The sequence below is a fragment of the Sycon ciliatum genome, chromosome 1 (genome assembly GCF_964019385.1).
Source record: "Sycon ciliatum chromosome 1, ocSycCili1.1, whole genome shotgun sequence".
Classification (NCBI taxonomy): domain Eukaryota; kingdom Metazoa; phylum Porifera; class Calcarea; order Leucosolenida; family Sycettidae; genus Sycon; species Sycon ciliatum.
The window spans coordinates 60,322,958-60,343,317 of NC_088643.1; the positions used below are offsets into that span (position 1 = coordinate 60,322,958).

Genomic DNA, 20,360 nt, shown 5'->3' on the forward strand with positions numbered 1-20,360 from the left:
GACCAGACGTGGGAATGTCCTAGAGCAGTTACGAAAAGCCCCACACATATACACACAAACAATTAGTCTACGTCATCTCCACCAGTGTGTTATAAATGAAGAGACGAACACATCCGTATATGAATGGAATCAGGTTTATGTGGCAAGTCAAGCAGGCCCCTTACTTCACACGACCATGCACACAAGAAAAAAAGGAAAAAAAAGTTAAATAAAGCAGACTATGCGCGTACGCAGGGTCACCTCTAGGGGGGTTTCCAACCGAATTCCAAACAATGACTCGTTTTAACCCTTTCTAAAGAGCCCTAGGAATTTTTCAAAATCATGCATTTTTCGCGTTCTTTGGATCATAACTTCAGTTCTGCTCACTCAATCTTAAATATCTTGGGCTTCCTGGAAGTGGAAAGGTACCCAGGAGAGAAAGAGGTCGACCATGATAGCCAGGACACAGTACTGTATACATGTACAGGCATGTACATATCCAGCGCTATAGCCTATATAGGCTATAGCGGTAGAGTGCAGCGACTGTGCGAAAAAATGCCCCAAAGGCCCAAACGCGTCCTGCTCCAGCGATTTCGTTTTTCTTGATCGCAGAGTTTCGATTTTTTGTTGTGTACTCTTGAAAATATCACAAGTGAAGCCCCTGCAAATTCTCAGCATGTCAGCGTGACGAAAAGTCTCAAATTCTCGGTACTCAAGTCGCACTGCGCGCTTTTGAAATTGCGAGATCGCGGCTCAACTTACGAATGATTTATCTCTAGACACATTGCTCGCAGCAAGTCGCAAATTGTTTCAACCGACAGCTGAGAGTTTTCTATTCGACCTGGATATTTGGATTGTTGGATTAGAGCGAGATTTGACTGAGTTACGATCTGTTGAAGTTTTGCATTCTTGCCAGATCGATCATGCGCCCTACCAAAAAATGCCCACAAACGTTGCTCGTTTGGGACATTTGGGGGGGTTTCCGGGCAACGGGAAACCCCCCCTGTGTACGCGCCTGGATAGTACTCTGCAAAAGAAATGATTCGGCTCCAGAGTTCTTACAATTATAGTGCGTTTCAAAAGTATAGACCTCTAGACTTTTTCGAATAATTCAAATTTGGTTTGAGCTTTTTGAGAAATTTCTTCGGAATATTGCTCAGGCAGCTCACGCAATTTTTCTCATGTAAATTTCTAAGCGATTGGATAACAGACGCCCAATTTCGAAAATTTTATGCACAAAGTGATCACAGATTTTATGTGGTATAGATGCTGGCCTAACGGTTTTTTGAAACCAGAGGTCTGGACTTTTGAAACGCACTATAGGTTGCCTTGGATTGATTCAGACTTGCACAGCAAACTTACTTGTAGTTGTCAATCTTCTCGCCGACTTGCCTCCAGAGGTGCTTGAATGTTCTGTAGCAAAATAAACGCAAAGAAAAAGTGCTATCGGGGCTGGAACAAGAACGAAATGTACACATTAACGCTGACAATGGCTATTGAACCAAAATGAAGCCGAGTGAACTTGTGCTATACCAAACGAGTTTGCGTGACTAGCAGAGCAAATTGGTTACCATAATGCATGCTAGTATCTGGATGTGTGGGCCTGGGACCAGATTTCGGTAAGGAATTATAACGTGTGACATACACACAGCTGGATGGTGCAAGCTCTCCCAGTGTAGGGCAAGAAAATCTCCCCAAACCCTACGATTCTGCCAAAATCACAAAATTGTGGATTTCGTTTATTTTGAAGTTGGTAGTAGCAGCTCTTACTGGCCCACGGTGCAGGCTACTACAAGCCCAGTGTGCAGGTTATGCTACGCTGTGCACATAAATTATCTCCAACAGTCTTAGCTAAAGATAGCCTCGCCAAACACACAGCACAAATTGGTATCACCCCGAGACAATTCCTGCAGTCATGGCAGAGCGAACACATTCAGAAGGTGTTCACCCAGGCTTGCTTCAATGTGTGCAGATGCTCGCATCACAACAAAGAGAGAAACAGAGAGCTCCCATCACAACACGGAGAGAAAGAGGATGGCGGACTCACTTAGAGCTGCCAGTGAAGTTGATCGCAGCCAGGTCAGGTGAGTCGGTGACTGTGTCTCCAAACAGAGGTCCATCGGCTGGCACAAAGTTGATCACACCTGCAAGCACACAGAAGCCACATTAGACCCTTTCAATCGCAACAGTATACTTTCAAAATTCAAATGCAGAAGCCAGCAAAGAGAACTTAGGCAATCTTTATCAGACTGTGAAAATCATACTTCAAGTAACAACAAACTACAGCCATACAAAGCCTGACACCCCACCACCTTAACAGGGGCCCATGTGATGGCACAACGTTGATCACACTTGCCAGCATCCACTTGTTTTTCGAAGTACATGTATCTGAATATGCACCACCACCACAACACCAAGAGCTGACAGCATGCACAAGTCCTTGAAAACATGGACAGATCGCTCACCATCAGGAAGGCCAGCTTCACGGAGAATGTTGAAAACAATGTAATTGGAGAGGACGGCGTTGTCAGATGGTTTCCACAGTACCGTGTTGCCCTACATACATAGCCACGCATCAACATGTCATACATGCACACACGCACACACACACACACACACACACACACACACACACACACATACACACACACACACACACACACACACACACACACACACACACACACACACACACACACACACATGCATGCACGCACACCTCTTTAGACACCCATGGCAGAAGGCAACGATAGTAAACTCTGCTAGGCATAGAGGCATATGCCGAGGTTGCACCTGTTGCACAGCTCGCAATGACTTGAACATGACTTACCATCAGTGCGGGTGTTCCTGCCAGGTTGCCGCCAATGGCTGTGAAGTTGAACGGGCAAATTGCCGCAACAAATCCCTGTGCATGCATGGACAGACGCCAACACACAGACATATGACATGTGTGGACAGCTAATCACATGCACGCCGGTGAAAAGGTGCACTGGTACACACCGAACAACAATGAGACACTCCAAAGTACAAGCTGGAACCTATGATACCAGAAGGAAGCGAAAAGAAACAATTGATACTGAGCTCTAACAAGAGCCTTGTGAGACCCACACGCAAACCGATATAGGGGTCGACTCACCTCCAAACCACGGTAAACCAGTCTATTCCAGTTGCCAGGAGCGTGGTGCTTTGGCTGGGTTGTGTGCAGCTCCTAAACGACAATACATTGCAGAAATCACCCACACATTAAAAAACGCCCAGCTCAGACGACTCATCATAGCAGAGAACACAAGATCCTAGCTGGCAGGAGCAATGCAGTCACACAGGAACACTTAACAACTTCTTACCGGTTAGCATCATCAGGTGAACAATAGCGCTAACAGCTACCAATACAACCATTCAATGACACACTGGCATCAAGCATCCAAAGCACAAGTAACTTACCTTAGCATACTCAACAGCAAAGCGATAGAAGTCAATCAATTCACACGTCGAGTCAATTTCCGCCTGGAACAGATTCTTTCCCTACATCAAGCAACCAAAGAAAACAACAAACGACAAAATAAAAATTTAATTTTAATAACGGATCTCATTCAGTGCTACAGATGAGCGGTGGCTACTCAGTACATGCCGTTGCGTAAAGAACAGACTGGCCCATGCTCAATAGCACATTGAACAGGAACAGCCAGTACAGTCAAATCTGTCGTAAGCGACCGCCCCTGGGTGCAAGAAAAAGCGGTCTCTTACGGCAGATGGTCTCTTACGGCAGATGTATGGTAAATCCGGCATACCGGGCATGCATACATGTATATGCTTCCATGTACTCAAATCGACGAGAATAATGTCATTTTTAATAATTATCATTAACTTAGAAGTTGCGACTTGGCGGTAATAGTCATGAAGTTAGTTGCTCCAACGAGTGGTGCTTTCTTCCAGGTTTGCCGAGCGGAAGGTGTGACGTGCTCCTCGTGTGCTCCGGATGGCAGTCGTGAGTCAGTCAAGTGTCAAGTTCGGCAAGAAGCGTGTGCTCCTCGTTGGAGCAACCAACTTCATATCATTTTATTGGATATTCAATAGAATAGGGTGCGAGGGCCAGTCGATCGCACTTGCAAGACAGCGCATTTTCACACCTTGCAGTTGACAGCGCACTGGCAAGTACAGTTTCGCACCTGACTGAACGTGGGTCGCGGTCGCTTCCAGCAGATTTGAATGCAGCCACCGTGCATGAAATCGCGGTCGCTGGTTGCGCACAGCAGATGGTCGCTCTCGACAGATCAATTTGTGTGTGAAACCGTCGGTGCACGGAAAATCGGTCACTAACGGTAGATAGTCGCCTACAGCAGAGGTCGCTAACGGCAGATTTGACTGTACATACACAGCGAGATGTGTCCACATCAGCACACTGTACAAGATGCGCACCCAAAGGCATCCAGCCAGCAGCAACTGCAGCGGGGGGCCGCTTGTTCCGGATAACTCTATCACCCCCCCCCCCCCCCTCCCCCCCACACACGAACACACACACACACACACACACACACACACACACACACACACACACACAAAAGTGTCGCACGCTACCAGCAGCAGCTATGACTCACCTGTCCAACCATGGTGCTTGCAAGCACTTGAGCACGATATCTGCTACTGATCAGATCAGCTGCTTTCAAGAATATTGCTGCTCTGAAATCAGGAAAAGCACCACACAACCATGGAGGATAAAAATTGACGAAAAAATCAATGCTATTCTCACGTTCAGAAGACCACTTCTGGACTTGTACATAACAGCTAAACATCGTCATGACACTATGGCAAAGAAAACACGAGTAGGAAGATAGTCATAACATGTCAACTGCCAAGCACAGCGGCGTACAGCAAAAATGACCATTTTAAAAGGAGACTGTCTACTACAATCAGTATCGGTTACGGGCGCATTGTCATTTACAGTTCACACACATGTACAGCAGGGAATTTTCTAGAACCGCCCCAACCGGTTTTCGACCGGTTGAAATAGTTGGCGACTGGTTGAAAAGTTACAAATCAGTTCCAACCGCCCGTACTTTTCTGTGGGTGAATGGAGCTGTGAATGGTCATACGCTTTTTTCTGGATGGATACTTCCAGCGAAGCCGCGTGGGCTGGTACTAGGGTCACGAGTTTGTACGGTCGAACCGCGTCATCGAGCTGTAGCAACGGCAACGGCGTTGCTACAGTCCAACAGCTCCGCGCGACACTCCAGCACCAAGAAATCTGTTAAATTGCTGTCGAGTGCCATATTTGGGTTGTATTTTGAAAAATATTTCCGGAGGGGGAACCCCGGACCCCCCCCCCCCCCCCCGACTCTTCATTGTACCGTAACCGGTTGGAAATTCGTCCTAGAATATACCCTGGCACTCACTACATGTATGACATTTAGTCTCACTAGCTACTCTGGGCAGAACATCTACACCCAGTGGCCGGTATCGCCCAGCACTTTGTGTGTGTGCGCGCGCGCGCGTGTGTGTGTGTGTGTGGGTGTGTGTGTATGGCTGTGTATGCCGGAGTATGTGGTGTGGTGTGTGTGTAGAAAAAAATGGAAAAATGAAAATAGGGATTCACTGGCCAGAAAAAGTCACTTCAATCAGCTGTGTGGTGGATACCAGGCAAAAATAGTGGCGGTCAATTCATCAGCCTTGCAAGCTGTTGAATGGTGTAATCCCAGCACAAGTTGCTATGTCTAACATAGCTGTTCGCTATCATCGCTTCCGCGATGGGCAGGTCTGAGGTCTGAGGTGTGTGTATGTGTGTGTGGGTGTATGTGTATGTGTGTGTGTGTGTATGTGTGCGTGTGTGTGTGTGACTGACAGTCTACTGGATTAGGGACAGTGTTGGGTTAACAAATTCCATAGTACTGTTGTGGTGTGCATGAATAGGACAAGTTGGTTGCTTCAATCCTGCTGGCCTATCATGGGTACTAGCTTATAAAGTGCTGAACTAACAATGGAACATGCATGCAGCATCCACAGAACACCAGCAAGAAAACTTCAAGCACCATGCCAAAGTGATAATTATAGCGTTCATAAACCCTACTTTTGTTCAAACGGTACAAGGTCCCATTTGTGCCGAGCTTCAAGAGAACTCTTGATGGCATCCTCCAGGGTTTGCTGCAGCCGATGTACAAGCACAAGCAGACACCACACACACACACACACACACACACACACACACACACACACACACACACACACGCACACACACACACACACACACACACACACACACACACCAATTTCGCAATAGGTAGGATAGGTGCAGCTATGTGTACACTAACGCATTACATGCTCTCTGTGGGTATATTCTGTAGAGGCATACAATATCCAGGAACTGACTCACCTTGTCTGCATAATGGAAAGAGGCAACGGTGATCCCCTGGTCATATGGCTACAGCATGAAAGAGAAGAAAAAACCCAGAAACTTGAGAATAACAGAGAAACAACATGCACCAGCGGTAAATGCACATCAGTCGTCAGTGCTACAGCACAAGGAGAGGGACTGAGTGAGTGAGTGAGCGAGTGAGAGAGTGAGACCTCACCGACAGCTGGTGCTTGATGTCACCGGTCTTGCGTTCCTCGCCATTGACAATGCATGGAATTTCCACCGGCTTCTCTGACATTAATCTCTGGTACTCCTGCATCCAAGAGCACACAACGGACAATCCGTGCACACGAAAACTATAAATGTCCGAAATAATACAACTACAAGCATGACTAGCACTAAGATCACATGCAACTGGTTCTCTTCAACGTTCGCTCTTTGCTCCACCTTCTACTTTGGAAAAGCTTCCGTCAAGGAGAACCTCCTCTTCTTCTTTCACACCATTTCTCACCAACCAGACAAACAAACTTTTAAAACAGGATGGATGTATGCACACACATTTACAAGCATTGCAAGCTTGATGGGCGCTTGCTCGCACTGTGATCATGACCAGCAGCAAAGAACAAGGGGTTCGTGAGCAACCTGCATATTACTATTAGTACCCCGGGAAGCCATGTGAATGCTGGAGCAATGAGCTGCGGCGACCATAAACAAATCAGTTATGTCTCGCCTTGTGTTTTTTTTGGGTTTAACCCTTTACCATCCGTGCGTACTTGAATCGATCTCTAGAGATTGATGGACATGCACACACTAAAACATTCGTAACTCGATCGTCTTTTGGCGGAATTTACAAAACTAAGTATCTAGGAAGAAGCCGAAGAACTCAGCTTTCCATTGCATCAATCAGTGAAGAGCTGCGCTGTCGCATTCCAAAGATATTACGCTCGACATTTCAGCCATGGCGAAAGTCGAATTTCTTTCCGAGTGACTGACCTTGAGCGGGGAATTTCCCATCTCCTGACATGCTGAGTCACTTTGGCACGCTTTGAGCGCGTGGGCAGCATGAAAAGAAACTCAATCAAAAAAAATTGGAATGTTTACGATGAAGGAGCGAGAAATGGCTGGCGAGGAGAGAATTTCCTCGTATATTCAGCGATGGGAAGTATTTGAAGCTCCCTGGCGCTGGATATGTGATCTCGGTAGTGTCCTGTTTGAGCTCAATGTACGCAGCTCATGGAGAGCTTTACAGAATGCCCAAGATTGTGAAAATTGGTTGATTAGAACCGAGGATATTCTCAGAATAAGGTGAAAAATATTGCATTTGGGACTGCTGGGGAATTTTGGTCGGATGGTAAAGGGTTAAAAAAATTGTTTTTCTGCTGTCTGCCTGCCTCTATATGCTCAGCGCATAACACGTCAGGAGCATGTAGGGTACACTTCCCCTATACTGCATTGTACCCTGTAGTCCAAACTGCACTGACCTGCAACAGCACATGTACAGGGAATTTCAAGTTTTTCTAGATGCTTCGAGAAATAAGGTTCAAAACGAATCACCACCAAAGTATAATAACATCCAGACTTCAAAAATGCATGGAAAGTGGTGGACTTGGTGCATATTTTCTGAGCATGCATGAAAGCCAGCATTGGGAAATGTTTCGTTTGAAAGAATCGTGTTGATCACTCCATGCACGCAACTTCGCGTTGATGCAAAAACAAGAAGATGAACAAAACGTTTAGACGGGGACTGAATTCTCAAATAACCAACATTCTTCCTTGCACTGACATACCCACGACACACCCCCAAGCCGCCATGTGTATGCCATCTGTCAGGTGTACGCTATGTGTACTCGTACGCAGTAGATATGGCGCATTTATTTTCAGAGCATGATATGAATGTATCGAAGAAAAGAATTTTGTTTCAAAGTCCCTCCACGCGCCTACCTAACTCCTTCCTTCGCGTTGATGCAAGACCAGGAATACAAATACATGTAAAGCCAATGAACAAAACGCGAGAACACTCAAGAAAATAATAATAACACGACAAAGTCGGGAGCAGTACCTTGAATACAGCCTCCCTCTCGGGAGAGTTTGGAGGGAAATCCAGGATAGGCTCATTCTGAACTGGAGGAATATCAGGATATCCTGAGGAGCATCTGGCAACGTACGTCCGAAATGGACACAAACGATACAGGGGTATAGAGCGAATAGGAAATCAAGGGCAAAGAAATGCTTGAGAATCAATGGGTTGTTGCGCAGCACAACATGTGGGGGAATTTAGCAAAGCGGCATGGAGTAACCAACCTGCTCACACATAGAGCCCCGCTGAGTTTGCGTGGTAAGTGTAAGGAACGACGGAGGACTGACATTGTAACTAGCAATGAGGAGCAAACTTGAAACGATTGCACCGAGATTCAGAATGAGTCGAACTCAAAGAAAACTTCGGCTACTACTGCATGCCTGTTGCATGTGTGTGGTTTGTGTGTGCATGCGAGCGCGAGACCCTTCTGCTCTCATGATTCTGGGGCACCCCCTTCCCAGCCCTGCATAGACCCTGCTGCTGTACTGGGCCTGCGCCTGCCTGGTCAAACTATCGAGTCAGGATCACCAAGCCAAGAATCAAGATCTACGAGTACATGTACCACACGTAGATCTACGTCACAGACACAGTCGACAGGGGTCACGCCGTTTCACTTTTTTCTTTTTGATTTTCAAGTGGTTCAACAGTAGACCTGGTACATGTAGCAGTAGTGGCTACTGCTCTGGATATCTCTCATGGATCTGCAATCTCATTGTTTTTTCTCGGTGACTTAGCACAGATCGCTATTTCCTCGAACTTTGTTTTGCTGAGCTGGAATAGTAGATCAGCTCATCATTTTTTTGAAAGCTGCATTGTCCAGTGTTCGTCAGCTCATCAGTCTGTAGACTGTACTCGTACTGTGATGGCCAACAACAACTTCAACAAGTGAAGCTGTCACAAGGCAAGCACAATGCCAATGGACCGAATGGTACGTACACCCGGTCAGCAACCCTATCTCGACGCCAGTACTGACAGGCTGGTGGTTTGAGGTTTGCTCGACCCTGAAATTTAGCATTGACTAGTCAGTGAATCATGCCAGTCACGTAGTCGTTGAATCGTGACTATCCTGCCATATCCATGCCCGGGATATCTAGCTAGCCACATCGACTAAACAAAAATGTGATCATTTGGTGAATTCATGAATGGAATCACATACTTGCCAACCCCTAGCCCTGGCAAACAGTTTCCTTGACACTGATGACGTTTTTCCTTGATTTTGCCCATATTTCCTTGATCTGCAATTTTTACATCATAATTGTGCAAAATATTGTATATGACATCATAGTGACGTCACCATGACCACAAAACATTCGCAAATAGTACAGCATGTACGACAAAAACGTACTTTGTCATGCGCTAACTCAAAAGTTCTAGCTCGCTGTAGACCTTCGTTGTGGGCCCAGCACTGCGAGCGAGCGTCCCAAACATTGAAAATCAACAAAAAAAGGTGCTGACGGACATTTTCGAAAATCCGGTAAATGTTATAACTTTTCCGGTATACCGGGACGAAAGCGAGTTTTCTGGGATTTTCCCGGAAATTCCGGTAGGGTTGGCAAGTATGGAATCACTATGCATTCCCGGGAAGGAAGCAAGACTGCCAAGGCAAAAGCTGGGTGACGGATCCAGATTTTCTAAGAAGGGCCAGAGAAGCACAGGCCCACAATGTGACATGATAACAATAACAACCGAAATTGAAAACGGCCACTCCCCCAATACTCAATCGTGGACGGGAACATGTACATATTAGAGATGAATTAGTGTGATACATAACTCTTATATCTTTTATTGATTTATTTTTTGAAAAACGTAAAAATGTTTGGCACCTATGAAATCAGGGGATGGCCCACGCCTGGTAAAAAAAACAAACAAAAAAACAACAATGAATAAGCTTCAGTGAGAAAAAGACAGTGATAAAGGACCATCAGTGAAAAGGTATAATAAGTTAGAAAAACAGAACGAGAACATGACTCAGTGGCCGATTCCAACGCCGGCACCGTCATGTACGGAGAGTCCCATAAGACGCCGACGGGAGCCTCGCAGACGCATGTCCACGGCGCTGAAAATGGCGAACTGAGTGCGCACGCGTACCCAAGCCATCATGGCAGAGAAGGGCTTCTCCCATTTCGCTGCTAAGCGGCTGGCGAGACGCTTCTGGTACGCACTGTACTCGCGGTGGAGGACAGCATCAGTGGAACACACCAGAGGAGTGAAAGAGCCTCGTAGCTCTTCAGCGGCATGCTTGTACTTCCTCTTCTTCGCTGCAGCTGCTTTGTTGGCGGTGGCATTCCAGGACAGGTTGGCCTTGGCATAACTGGGTGCGTCAGCATCTACGATGCGGATATCGAAAAACGCCACCCGGTTGCCTTCCCATACTCCGCGAGCGAGCCAGTCCGCTTGGAGCATAGGCCGACCATTCCTGTCCTGTTCCGGGATGAGGATCGGCTCGATGGTGACGCCGCCGAAGGCAATGTCGGCAAGCTTGGCATCACTGTCACGGAGGTCGTTGTGGCCTCTCTTGACAAGGCCGCCCTTATGGCAGTCAAGGCCGTGCTGCAAGGTGAATGGGGCGCCACATCCGTCACAGTGAGATGGAAGAGAGTTGGGCTGCCTGCCGTAGCGGATTGCCAGCTGATCCCGAAACTGGGTTGCGGACATGTCGTAGCCTTCCTGACGGAGCGGTAGGACGGTCAGCCAGCCGGAAGCATGTCCGTCGACGATGCGGGAGAGAGTGCGCCGTTCCGTTTTGGGGAGGTCTTGAAGAAGATCCTTGCTGAGTGCCCCTGCTTGCACGTCCCTTATCCGGCTTGCCTGGCTCGTCGCTAGTTGGCAATGACGAGAATGGTCATTGATGACCACTGGCTGACCGGAGCAGATGGAGCGCGTCAAAGTCCGAGTAGCATCTTTCGACACTGCATGGGCACCCGGTGCTGTTTCGGTAGGATCGGTGATGGCGAGGCCACCGAACTTGGCAGGGAGGGCGAGTAGCTGATGTTCTCGCTCAAGGACCTCTCTACCCAGGACAGCAGGCGTGAACTGTTGCCGAATGATGTCACGTAGCGGGGCGTACTCGGCTTCATGGCCTTCGACAACGCGGGAGTGTGATACATGCAGTCATTCATATGATTACAATTTACAAGAGCGTTGGAAGGTATTCAAGTTTTCGTGGAATATGTCAAAGTGTTTTGTATCATGCACCATGGCTCATTGGTTCCATGGTTCATTGGCTATGTTCTACAGTAACTCAGTTCATGCTTCAGTATAATTATGTTTCCACAATGGACATGGGAGATGTTTTTTCATGCCAAGTACAAACCGTTCTTATTTCCGTAGCAACACGGACACGTACAGGAGTTTGGCTGCTCAGAAGCCGCCATCATACTGTACTAGCTTTTTGAGTGAAATCCCTTCAAGACCGAGGCCAAGGATCCCGGTAGCTGGCAACTTGGAATACCAGTTTGCACGGACTAGGTGCAATAATGTACCCTGAGGCTAGATACTACTAGCATTGGCTGCCAACGGTGGGCACAACTTAATTCATGAGGACGTCATGCATGTCACGGTAGAGCTCCAGTTCAACATGTCCCGCAGATAAGCAGTCCAACTGTTAGTGTTACACGACTGCCCGGAAGTCAAATCCAGTCCCACGGGCAGCACACGGTCGGATGGCGTCACCCATCCACACATACTGCTTTCAGTACCAGTTGGACACAGCTTGCAGATGTCCATAAGACACGTCAGCTATTCGTTGCAATTCCATGTATACACTGCCAGTGGCCCGATTGTAAAAATAAAAAATGTTATGGAGAAGATGGCTCCAATGTTTGGAACAGCCACCTTCTTCACAAATTACCGTCGATGTCGCGACATCTTGTTCATAGAGTATGGAGCTAGTATATTTCCTAATCTTGACAATACAGCTGATTGGCTTGTCTCAACATTCGGGTGGGTATTAAATAAATGTGAGGCAGATGGCTCGGTTGATAACGGAGTGGGGAGGGAGTGAAAACGTGTATGGTATAATACCAAAAGTAGGCCATTTTGATGCCAAGTACTTTTTCCAGCAGTGCCCTCTACATTACTACATTGTCATGTATTATAAAATTATCAAAATAGTCTCCTACAAGTATGTGCACATCGAAAGCATAATCTTCAAGACCATTTGTACAGTTCAGTGTAGGATTCCACCCTTGCTGATATTGGTGCCTAGAAAGCCAATGTTCACCCGTGCGTGTGATCCAAGTCGGTCCAGCCACGGGGCGGGGGGGGGGGGGGGGTATTGATTCACGGCGGCAGCACAACACTATGCTGCAGTCCACGGTTGCTCCTGGCCCAGTCAAGCCAGACCGGGCCGGGGGATTAGAGGAACATCAGGGTTGCCTTGTTGATGACGGCCATGTGTATGTAGGGCTTGAAGTCGTGCAGCGCAAAGTCGTGGACAGGCAAGCGTGCCATGGCGGCGCCATAGGCCGACAGCTGCAGTACGGTGCGACCCTTAGCAACTCGTTCCTGAACACAGGGAAAGGAATACAAGAAATGGTAACACAGTTTAGCGGACGGATTTGCAACGACGATTATTTTCTACTCTAGGACATACAGGTATTCGAATAGTGTTACAGTCAGTATCGCCTATAGCGTTGGTCTTTGATTTTGAGCACTTTATCATTATAAGCGATATAATTATTACTATGACCGATACTGCATGTACTGTATGCGAGTGGGGTATCAAAAGACTCAGCGTGCCGTACACATACACACTGCATAGTTGGTTGCAGCGTACGTCCTGTGTACTCCTACTGTGATAAATGCACCCTATCATGCCTGTGCAACCAAGGCTCCTGACACACAATGTCAGCATATCCTCACAATGGAGGCATTTTGGACAACTAATACTACAAGTAGAACTGACGAAATAACACAGGGCAAATTTGAAAATTGAATTTGATCACTATAGGCGACATATTACTATAGACGATTATTACTATACGCGGTAACTGTGTATACTTAGTTATGGCAAATGAAAATGAATTTGAGAAGTTGATCACTATAGCCGCCAACCTTATAGGCGATACGTGCTGTATTCTGTTGACACTATCTCAGTTGAAATTGCCGGAAACTAAACATGAATGTCAAAAAAGGACACTGTTCAAGTGCAGCCTTGCTATGAGCAAAATGTTCTGATCAGGGAAATGATTGCCAAATGCAGCAAGGCTGATTGTAGATAAAACATCACCTACATCGCAGTCATTCCGGCGAGCATCCACTTCCACGTGCCGATCGCCCGAGGTGCTAATGATGGAGTGGTCATTGCCACGCAGGTGCACCGCTTCGGGTGCCTGGCCCGACGACACCTGGGTGCGCGGGAACACGGACCGCCGTGCGCAGCGGAACGTCAGCAGCTGCCGGCTCAGTGTGCTCTGTGCCCGGAGTAGTCTCAACTGGCTCTCCGATGGGTAGTCAACCTAGCACAAAGAACAACAACACCGTAGTTGAAGAATTCCATGTAGCTAGCCTTCTGCTCAGCATTTTCATTTAAAATTTTAATTCGAAATAGTGGTAGCGACTGGGCTCGTCAAGAAGCACTTACTTTGAAATGCCTATCCATGGTGGAGTACCAGGTGTAATTGTCATAGCCCTTGACACCTCGCTGAGACAATGCTGCCATGCGCGAGCGGCGCACGGATGGCTCCAGAACTGTCCAACCTCCACCTGTGAAGTTGCAGTAAACCTGTATCTTGTCGGCCGTTGAGCCTCCGTTTGGATCAACGTAGTAAAACCCTGCAGGAAGAAACAGCGAAGTTGATGTGAAACTCACCCCGGGCAAGTTATCTCTCCAATCTCCTCGCTCACATACCTGTCGTGTAATTCTTGAGTCACAGCAGTGTAAGACAACTAATTTTAATGAACACTTAACTCTAACGACTATTAAAAAAATTTGAAGCCGTTATGTGCAAAACAATGTACGTGTGTACAGTCATTCACCAGTTTCGACAGACGGAATTCGTTAACATTTCACCTCGTTTGCCAACAAAAATCCAGAGATCGTTAGCTTTAATTGACGTTAAATATCTGGTCTTACAGCAGTACGTAATAGAACGTAACAGAAGTAATCAGCAGTACATACACAGTGGAATCCACTTAACACAAATCACGGTTTGGCGACCAGAGAATAACTTCCTGCTTACCCGAATTTTGTGCTAGCGGACATTTGTCCAGTATAAGCAAGAGTACATAACCCCCCAGAGTGTGCAACGCCTGATCCAGCTCTGCATAGGGTCTTGGTCGAGCGGAATCGGATCTTTGCGTCATAATACCGTACACATCTGAGGGGAACCCGGTGAGTCGCGGGTACTCTTGGATCAAAAACAATGGTGCCCTGCCTCGAGACCGTCCTTGCGCTGGTGTGGAGTGTACGCATGACATCAGAAGATCCGATTCCGCTCGACCAAGACCCTATGCAGAGCTGGATCGGCGTTGCACACTCTTGGGGGTTATGTACTCTTGGTATAAGCCATTCTGGCCTGAATTTTCTTTCTTGCAAACCGAGATTTCGCCCTGTGACTGACATTATTCCCAAAACCGCTACGCTTGCTCATGCATGCATTCTGTAGCCAATTTCTACTGTCGCTGATGCAACAGGTCTGTGTAATAATTATCTGTTGCTTGTAATTTTATGCCATATGCCCATCGTGCTCTGTGTTTTATGCAAAGACAAGTAAGTCCCAGGTCAGCATGATGACAAAGCAGAGCCTGACCATCATCCCAGGACATTTATACAGCTCCAGCTCGTGCCAGTGAATGGCAAGTAGGGGCTTGCATAAACAGTTCTGTAGATCATCTAGTTGAACTGTTGTACTTGGAACTACCGTAAAGTCATCACTGTCTCTGAAATTAGTGCCTGCGTCGGGCCGCGATGATGACCCGGGCACAGTGGCAGAAGGGATATGCATGTACATGCTTGAGCCCAATGCTGCTGTTATTCACAGGGGACGGATTCCACTGGCTGCGCCACAGCAACATGGAGACTCTCTCGATTTAGGCCGCAGTAAGGCCTGTGGAGAATCCATAAATACAAATACAACAAATACAGAACAAAGGGGGAGCTCATTACCATCCAGGAATCCCGGGTGTGCGATCATCAGATCACGGCATGTCCTTGCTGGCCGCGTGTCGCTGCCATCTCCCGGCAGTACGACAAAGTTCAGAATGTGCCGTAGAAACACTACTTCGTTGTAGATGTCGTCATGCACAGATATCCCCTGCACAGACAGACAGACACGGGTGAACAGACAAGTAAGTCAGTTTAGCAGGCCTACTTCAGGTTTCAATATATAAATAGGAACCTCAACACACGCGCGCGCATGCGCGCACACACACACCACACGAGCTATATTGGCATTGCTGGCACTAGGTGAACTTTGGGAGCATTGACCATCAATGACATTCTTTTTTTAAAGTTTCAGCAATTGTTGTGGTTGATGCTCAAGACAATGGGCAAAATATTGGCAACTTTTTTCAATTTTTTTCTATCATCATTTGCTGGTGTAGCTGAGCGCCTGCTCGTCGGATGGTGTTTTCGACTGAGTGACTTGAGTGAATGCTGGCATTTTTGCTGGCCACAAACTGGAAGGAACTGAGGAGTGCATAATGTGACCTGCACTACCATGATTGTGTGCTGGCTGCCCGTAGGCCTATCTGATTAGTCAAACCAGCTGCCGAAGGAGCGGAGATGGGATAGGACCCGACAAAACCTAGAACATGACACAGCCTTTTAAAATCATGTCTGGTAGGTTAGAAATAGAACTTGAAGGCGGTACTGTGATGGCTAAGCATGGTGCAGTATATTCTGGAGGCCCTCCTCCACGCATCGAATGCTTCTTGTTTTGGATTCTTCGCTAGACAAAAAGGCCCAACTACATGATTTGCAAGGTGGGCTCTACCCCAACACACAACACCAGATGCATGCCATTATGACACTTGCACCCGTTTTGTTCACCAGCTGCCATTTCCGGCATTCAACAAATAACTTATTTCACGACAGGACTCTTCTGGTTTGCGTGCCCTGTGAACATGGCTCCCTACCTTCACGACAACGTCCTCGGTGAAGTTGTATGGCTTGCGAACGATCTTGGCGGCGAAATGCTAGAGGTGGGTAACATCACAAATGGGCAGTGCAGCACAGTTAGTGTTGTCAGGCTGAGACCCAATCATGTAGATCATGTAGAATGAACTACTGTGACAACTGACAAGCACCAGTCACTAGAGATATGCACTGATCATCACATAGTCGCATGCTGAGCTCACGAGTTGTACACATAACACGATTTGAGCACCACAGTTGCAGAGCAGCCCACAGCTGCCCGGCCGCCAAAGGGAACAAAGCAACAGCTAGGACATACATGTACGTGACTTGCAACTTCAAGTTTTAGCCTCAACAGACACAGCTGAACGTATAAACTAGACTCGGCTTCAGAAGGGCACCAGAAGTACATTCATATCCAGCACTGGGAGGACAGGCAATTCCTTTTCGAGTTTCTAATTGCATTTGCAGGTCAACAGTTCTGACGGTATTACTGTAGCCTCCAGGGCTAAGGAGATGCTGCTACAACTGTGATTGCATCATGCACGGTCTCCTATTCAGACCTTTCTGGCTCTTCCTGGAATAGCTCAGCGTCGGTCCAAAAGGCAGCAATATAGCTCCGACAGAGGGTAATGAATTTCTAATCATTTACTTAAAAAGTATTACACATGCAATGCTACTGGCTGCAATTGCTAACTTCAAGGGCTGCATTGCTGCCGTTGGCAAAGCTTCGCCTCAGTGACAGGACCTGCCCCTATCAATTTCGTGTAGCAGTTCACACCTGCCCACAACTTGGTTCAACAGCCACTGGGTCATGCAATATCTACACTTAAAGGGGAAGTTAAGTTAAGGCAAAAATCAAAATGTCATCAGTTGTAGTCTTCGGGGTGCTGAGTCGAATGGTCTTGGTCCGAGGAAGCTGAGACGCTCCCTTCCTACTTTAATCCCAATCGAACTCGCGCACTTCCACCGAAAATGGGTGACTGCGCCCTACTAGATGGGGATTTGTATGCAATATGTCATTACGTTCTTATAAAAGTACGGATGACCGCAATTGGCCCATATGTTGTAGTCTTTTGGACGCTGAGTCGACTGCTTTTGGTCCGAAAAGGCTGCGATGCAGCGTTCGGCCCTTATTCCCAATCGAACATGCTTGAACAAGCGGTCACGTGCTCCTGCGTACACCAGTCACCTGGTCACCGTGCCTGCAGGGTACAACTTACAGCCTGTTTGACCTTTTTTGGGTGCAGTCCTGTCACTCGAGTTGAACCTTGGTGTGAAAGTTGTCGCCTGCTGGCGCGGTGACCAGGTGACTTGGGCACGCAGGAGCACGTGACCGCTTGTTCAACCATGTTCGATTTGGAATAGAGGAGGAACGCTGCATCGCAGCTTTCTCGGACCAAAACCAGTCGACTGAGCGTCCAAAAGACTACAACATATTGGCCAATCGCGGTCACCCGTGCTTTTATAAGAACGAAATGGCGCTTTTAGTGACATTTTGCATACAAATCCCCATCTAGTAGGGCGCAGTCACCCAGTTTCGGTGGAAGTGCGCGAGTTCGATTGGGATTAAAGTAGGAAGGGAGCGTCTCAGCTTCCTCGGACCACGGCCATTCGACTCAGCACCCCGAAGACTACAACTGGTGAAAATTTGATTTTAGGCTTAACTTCCCCTTTAACACCTTGAGAGAGAGAGAGAGAGAGAGAGAGAGAGAGAGAGAGAGAGAGAGAGAGAGAGTGAGAGAGAGAGAGAGAGAGTGAGAGAGAGAGAGAGTAAGAGAGAGACAGAGAGAGAGAGCCCGGTGGCTCCCAGGGCAACCAGGCCATTTCACTTCCTTCCACAAACCCACCACACCGTGTGCCTACTGCTACTGGATCCCATGGAGTATGATGATGATGACCTCATAGCGCAATGCAGAGCACACACTGCCCTGAACCGAGCAGTGTTCCTCAGGGACTGTACCAGTATGGGGTGTAGCAGTAAGTGTACTACACAGTTGTGGTATGCAGTGGTACATGCTCCGCCGGTATAGTGCACACCATTGTAGTACATTTTTGTGATATGACGTTCTGTATGAAAGGTACTTCTGTGATGTGTACTGGGTGTTTGGACATAGCCTAGCATACTAATAAGGCTGGCTCCAAGTCTCACTGGTGGATATGATGTCTGTTGGTAATGGTACACACAGTAACCTGTGAACAATTTGCATCCACAGGCTTTGCTGAACACGTAAGTAGTACTAAGTACAGCACATCCGTTGTAAAATGTAAGACTAAGAGGAGGGATAGGGGATAGCTACACAGTGTGGAGCTGAGGGGATAGCTACACTGAGTAAAGCTGAGGGATAGGGGATAGCTACACTGAGTAAAGCTGAGGGATAGGGGATAGCTACACTGAGTAAAGCTGAACCTTGCCCCCTGAATCATGATGCTTATCAGTGTGGTACATGTACTAGAATCTCATTGCCACTCTGTCTCTCTATCTCTCAGTCTCCTTGGACAAAAGTGCTAGTGTAACCCTGTACCTGTACAATACCGGTATTGGTATTATCTAAACCTTGTTTCGTTGCTGTCAACCAACACCGTGTACCAGTGGTATGTATGGAGAAGCTGTGACGGATAGCCTATGCTTTCAGTCAATACTTTTACACCACTGTTCGTGTATCACTGTCCTACATCCCCACAGCCACCTTCTATTCTTCTATTCGATCAGATCATACTTCGCTACATACTTTGTACACCGAGCCTGACACAAGCCCTTACCTTGAAGTTGCTGTCGCTCTTGGTCTGCCTTTCCCTCGTGCTGCTTGAGGTTGAGGCGGCGCGACGTTGTCGTTGCTCGTGCGCAGAACACTTTGCTGGCGTCACAGTGACGGACAGAAGAACAGCGGTTAGAAAGACGAAAGACCATCGCCACTTCGAAACTGGCGCGTTAGCTGCGGAACTGCAGCAAGCTGCTGAGATCGACGAGTATTGACAGGTGAACTGTCTGTGTTGTGTTGTTGCCATACTCGACGTGACGATAACAGTCGGTAGAACTAGATAATTCTGATCGAACCGCGTGGAACCCAACACCAACAGGAGGGCGTCAAAAAGGTGCAAACTCAGTTTCGTGACCCCACTTCCAACCCATCAACCGCTCGTTACGGACTTCTGACCGACGACGGCACTAGGTGGCACTCGTAAAGGACATGAGGTCTTCAGTATCTCGTTACCGGTTCGGCACAAGTGCTGACTGCTGCATGGCTCCGCGTTCTCAGCGCACCTCCTGAGATCCTGGCTCTGGGTCTGATCCGATTCTTCTGCCGACCACTACCAGCAAACTCAGTTTTAAACGTGAGGTAGGCCGCCCGCTTTCGCCGTTTCTCGCAGATCTTGCAAGAAGGAACTCTGAGGCCGTGTACTGCCGTGGTGCCGCTGCCCGCTAAGCCCGTGGCGCGTGTAGGATTTCTCCATTGTCAGCCAACACGTTACCCAAGTCTGGCGTGTTAGTTTCACGGGTAGATCGACTCGCAGCATCTCGAGCTTCACTGAGCTCCCCTGAGCTGAGGTTGGCAACATTCGGGGTGACGCTGGTTACTCGCCCCGATACCACCAGGCACCAAGGCCACGGGGTGCATGCTGCAGGTGAACGGAACAGCGAGTGTAGATCTACGCGTGTTCGCAACGAAGAGTCTACGGGCCGTGCGGTGGAAGCTTTGACCTTCGGGCCTTTCCCATCTTGGCATCCACCTCCTTTCTTCCAAGCTCGAATTCCACTGACGGACGGACTGGGCCATGGCATGTGTCACGGTAAGCGGGTGGTGCATACGCCTTCGTGCCAATCCTGGCGAATATCGCGTAGCAGCAGCCGAGGACCCGATGGTCGCTATATTTGCAGA

General features: G+C 47.8%; 2 protein-coding genes across 2 annotated transcripts in view; both read right to left on the reverse strand.

The window, feature by feature from the left end:
* LOC135804686 (delta-1-pyrroline-5-carboxylate dehydrogenase, mitochondrial-like) overlaps window positions 1-8,792 on the reverse strand; it is a 16,983-nt gene extending 8,191 nt beyond the window's left edge. Inside the window, exons 1-13 of the mRNA XM_065318610.1 lie at window positions 8,627-8,792; window positions 8,385-8,478; window positions 6,543-6,638; window positions 6,344-6,391; window positions 6,041-6,114; window positions 4,575-4,656; window positions 3,421-3,501; window positions 3,116-3,187; window positions 2,810-2,884; window positions 2,445-2,535; window positions 2,027-2,123; window positions 1,342-1,392; window positions 1-19 (exon numbers count right to left, since the gene is read on the reverse strand). The exon at window positions 1-19 is cut by the window's left edge and continues 4 nt beyond it. Coding sequence (XP_065174682.1) covers window positions 1-19; window positions 1,342-1,392; window positions 2,027-2,123; window positions 2,445-2,535; window positions 2,810-2,884; window positions 3,116-3,187; window positions 3,421-3,501; window positions 4,575-4,656; window positions 6,041-6,114; window positions 6,344-6,391; window positions 6,543-6,638; window positions 8,385-8,478; window positions 8,627-8,691 — 945 coding nt within the window. The 5' untranslated portion in view covers window positions 8,692-8,792. The remainder of the gene's footprint in view (window positions 20-1,341; window positions 1,393-2,026; window positions 2,124-2,444; window positions 2,536-2,809; window positions 2,885-3,115; window positions 3,188-3,420; window positions 3,502-4,574; window positions 4,657-6,040; window positions 6,115-6,343; window positions 6,392-6,542; window positions 6,639-8,384; window positions 8,479-8,626) is intronic.
* Window positions 8,793-12,108: 3,316 nt separating this feature from the next.
* Window positions 12,109-20,360, reverse strand: LOC135804687 (collagen alpha-1(XI) chain-like). The gene is made up of 6 exons (XM_065318611.1): window positions 19,243-20,360; window positions 16,482-16,541; window positions 15,511-15,658; window positions 13,987-14,177; window positions 13,637-13,861; window positions 12,109-12,908 (listed from the first exon to the last, which is right to left on the reverse strand). The coding sequence occupies exons 1-6, from the start codon at window positions 19,486-19,488 to the stop codon at window positions 12,759-12,761; spliced, it is 1,020 nt and encodes a 339-aa protein (XP_065174683.1). The 5' UTR covers window positions 19,489-20,360; the 3' UTR covers window positions 12,109-12,758.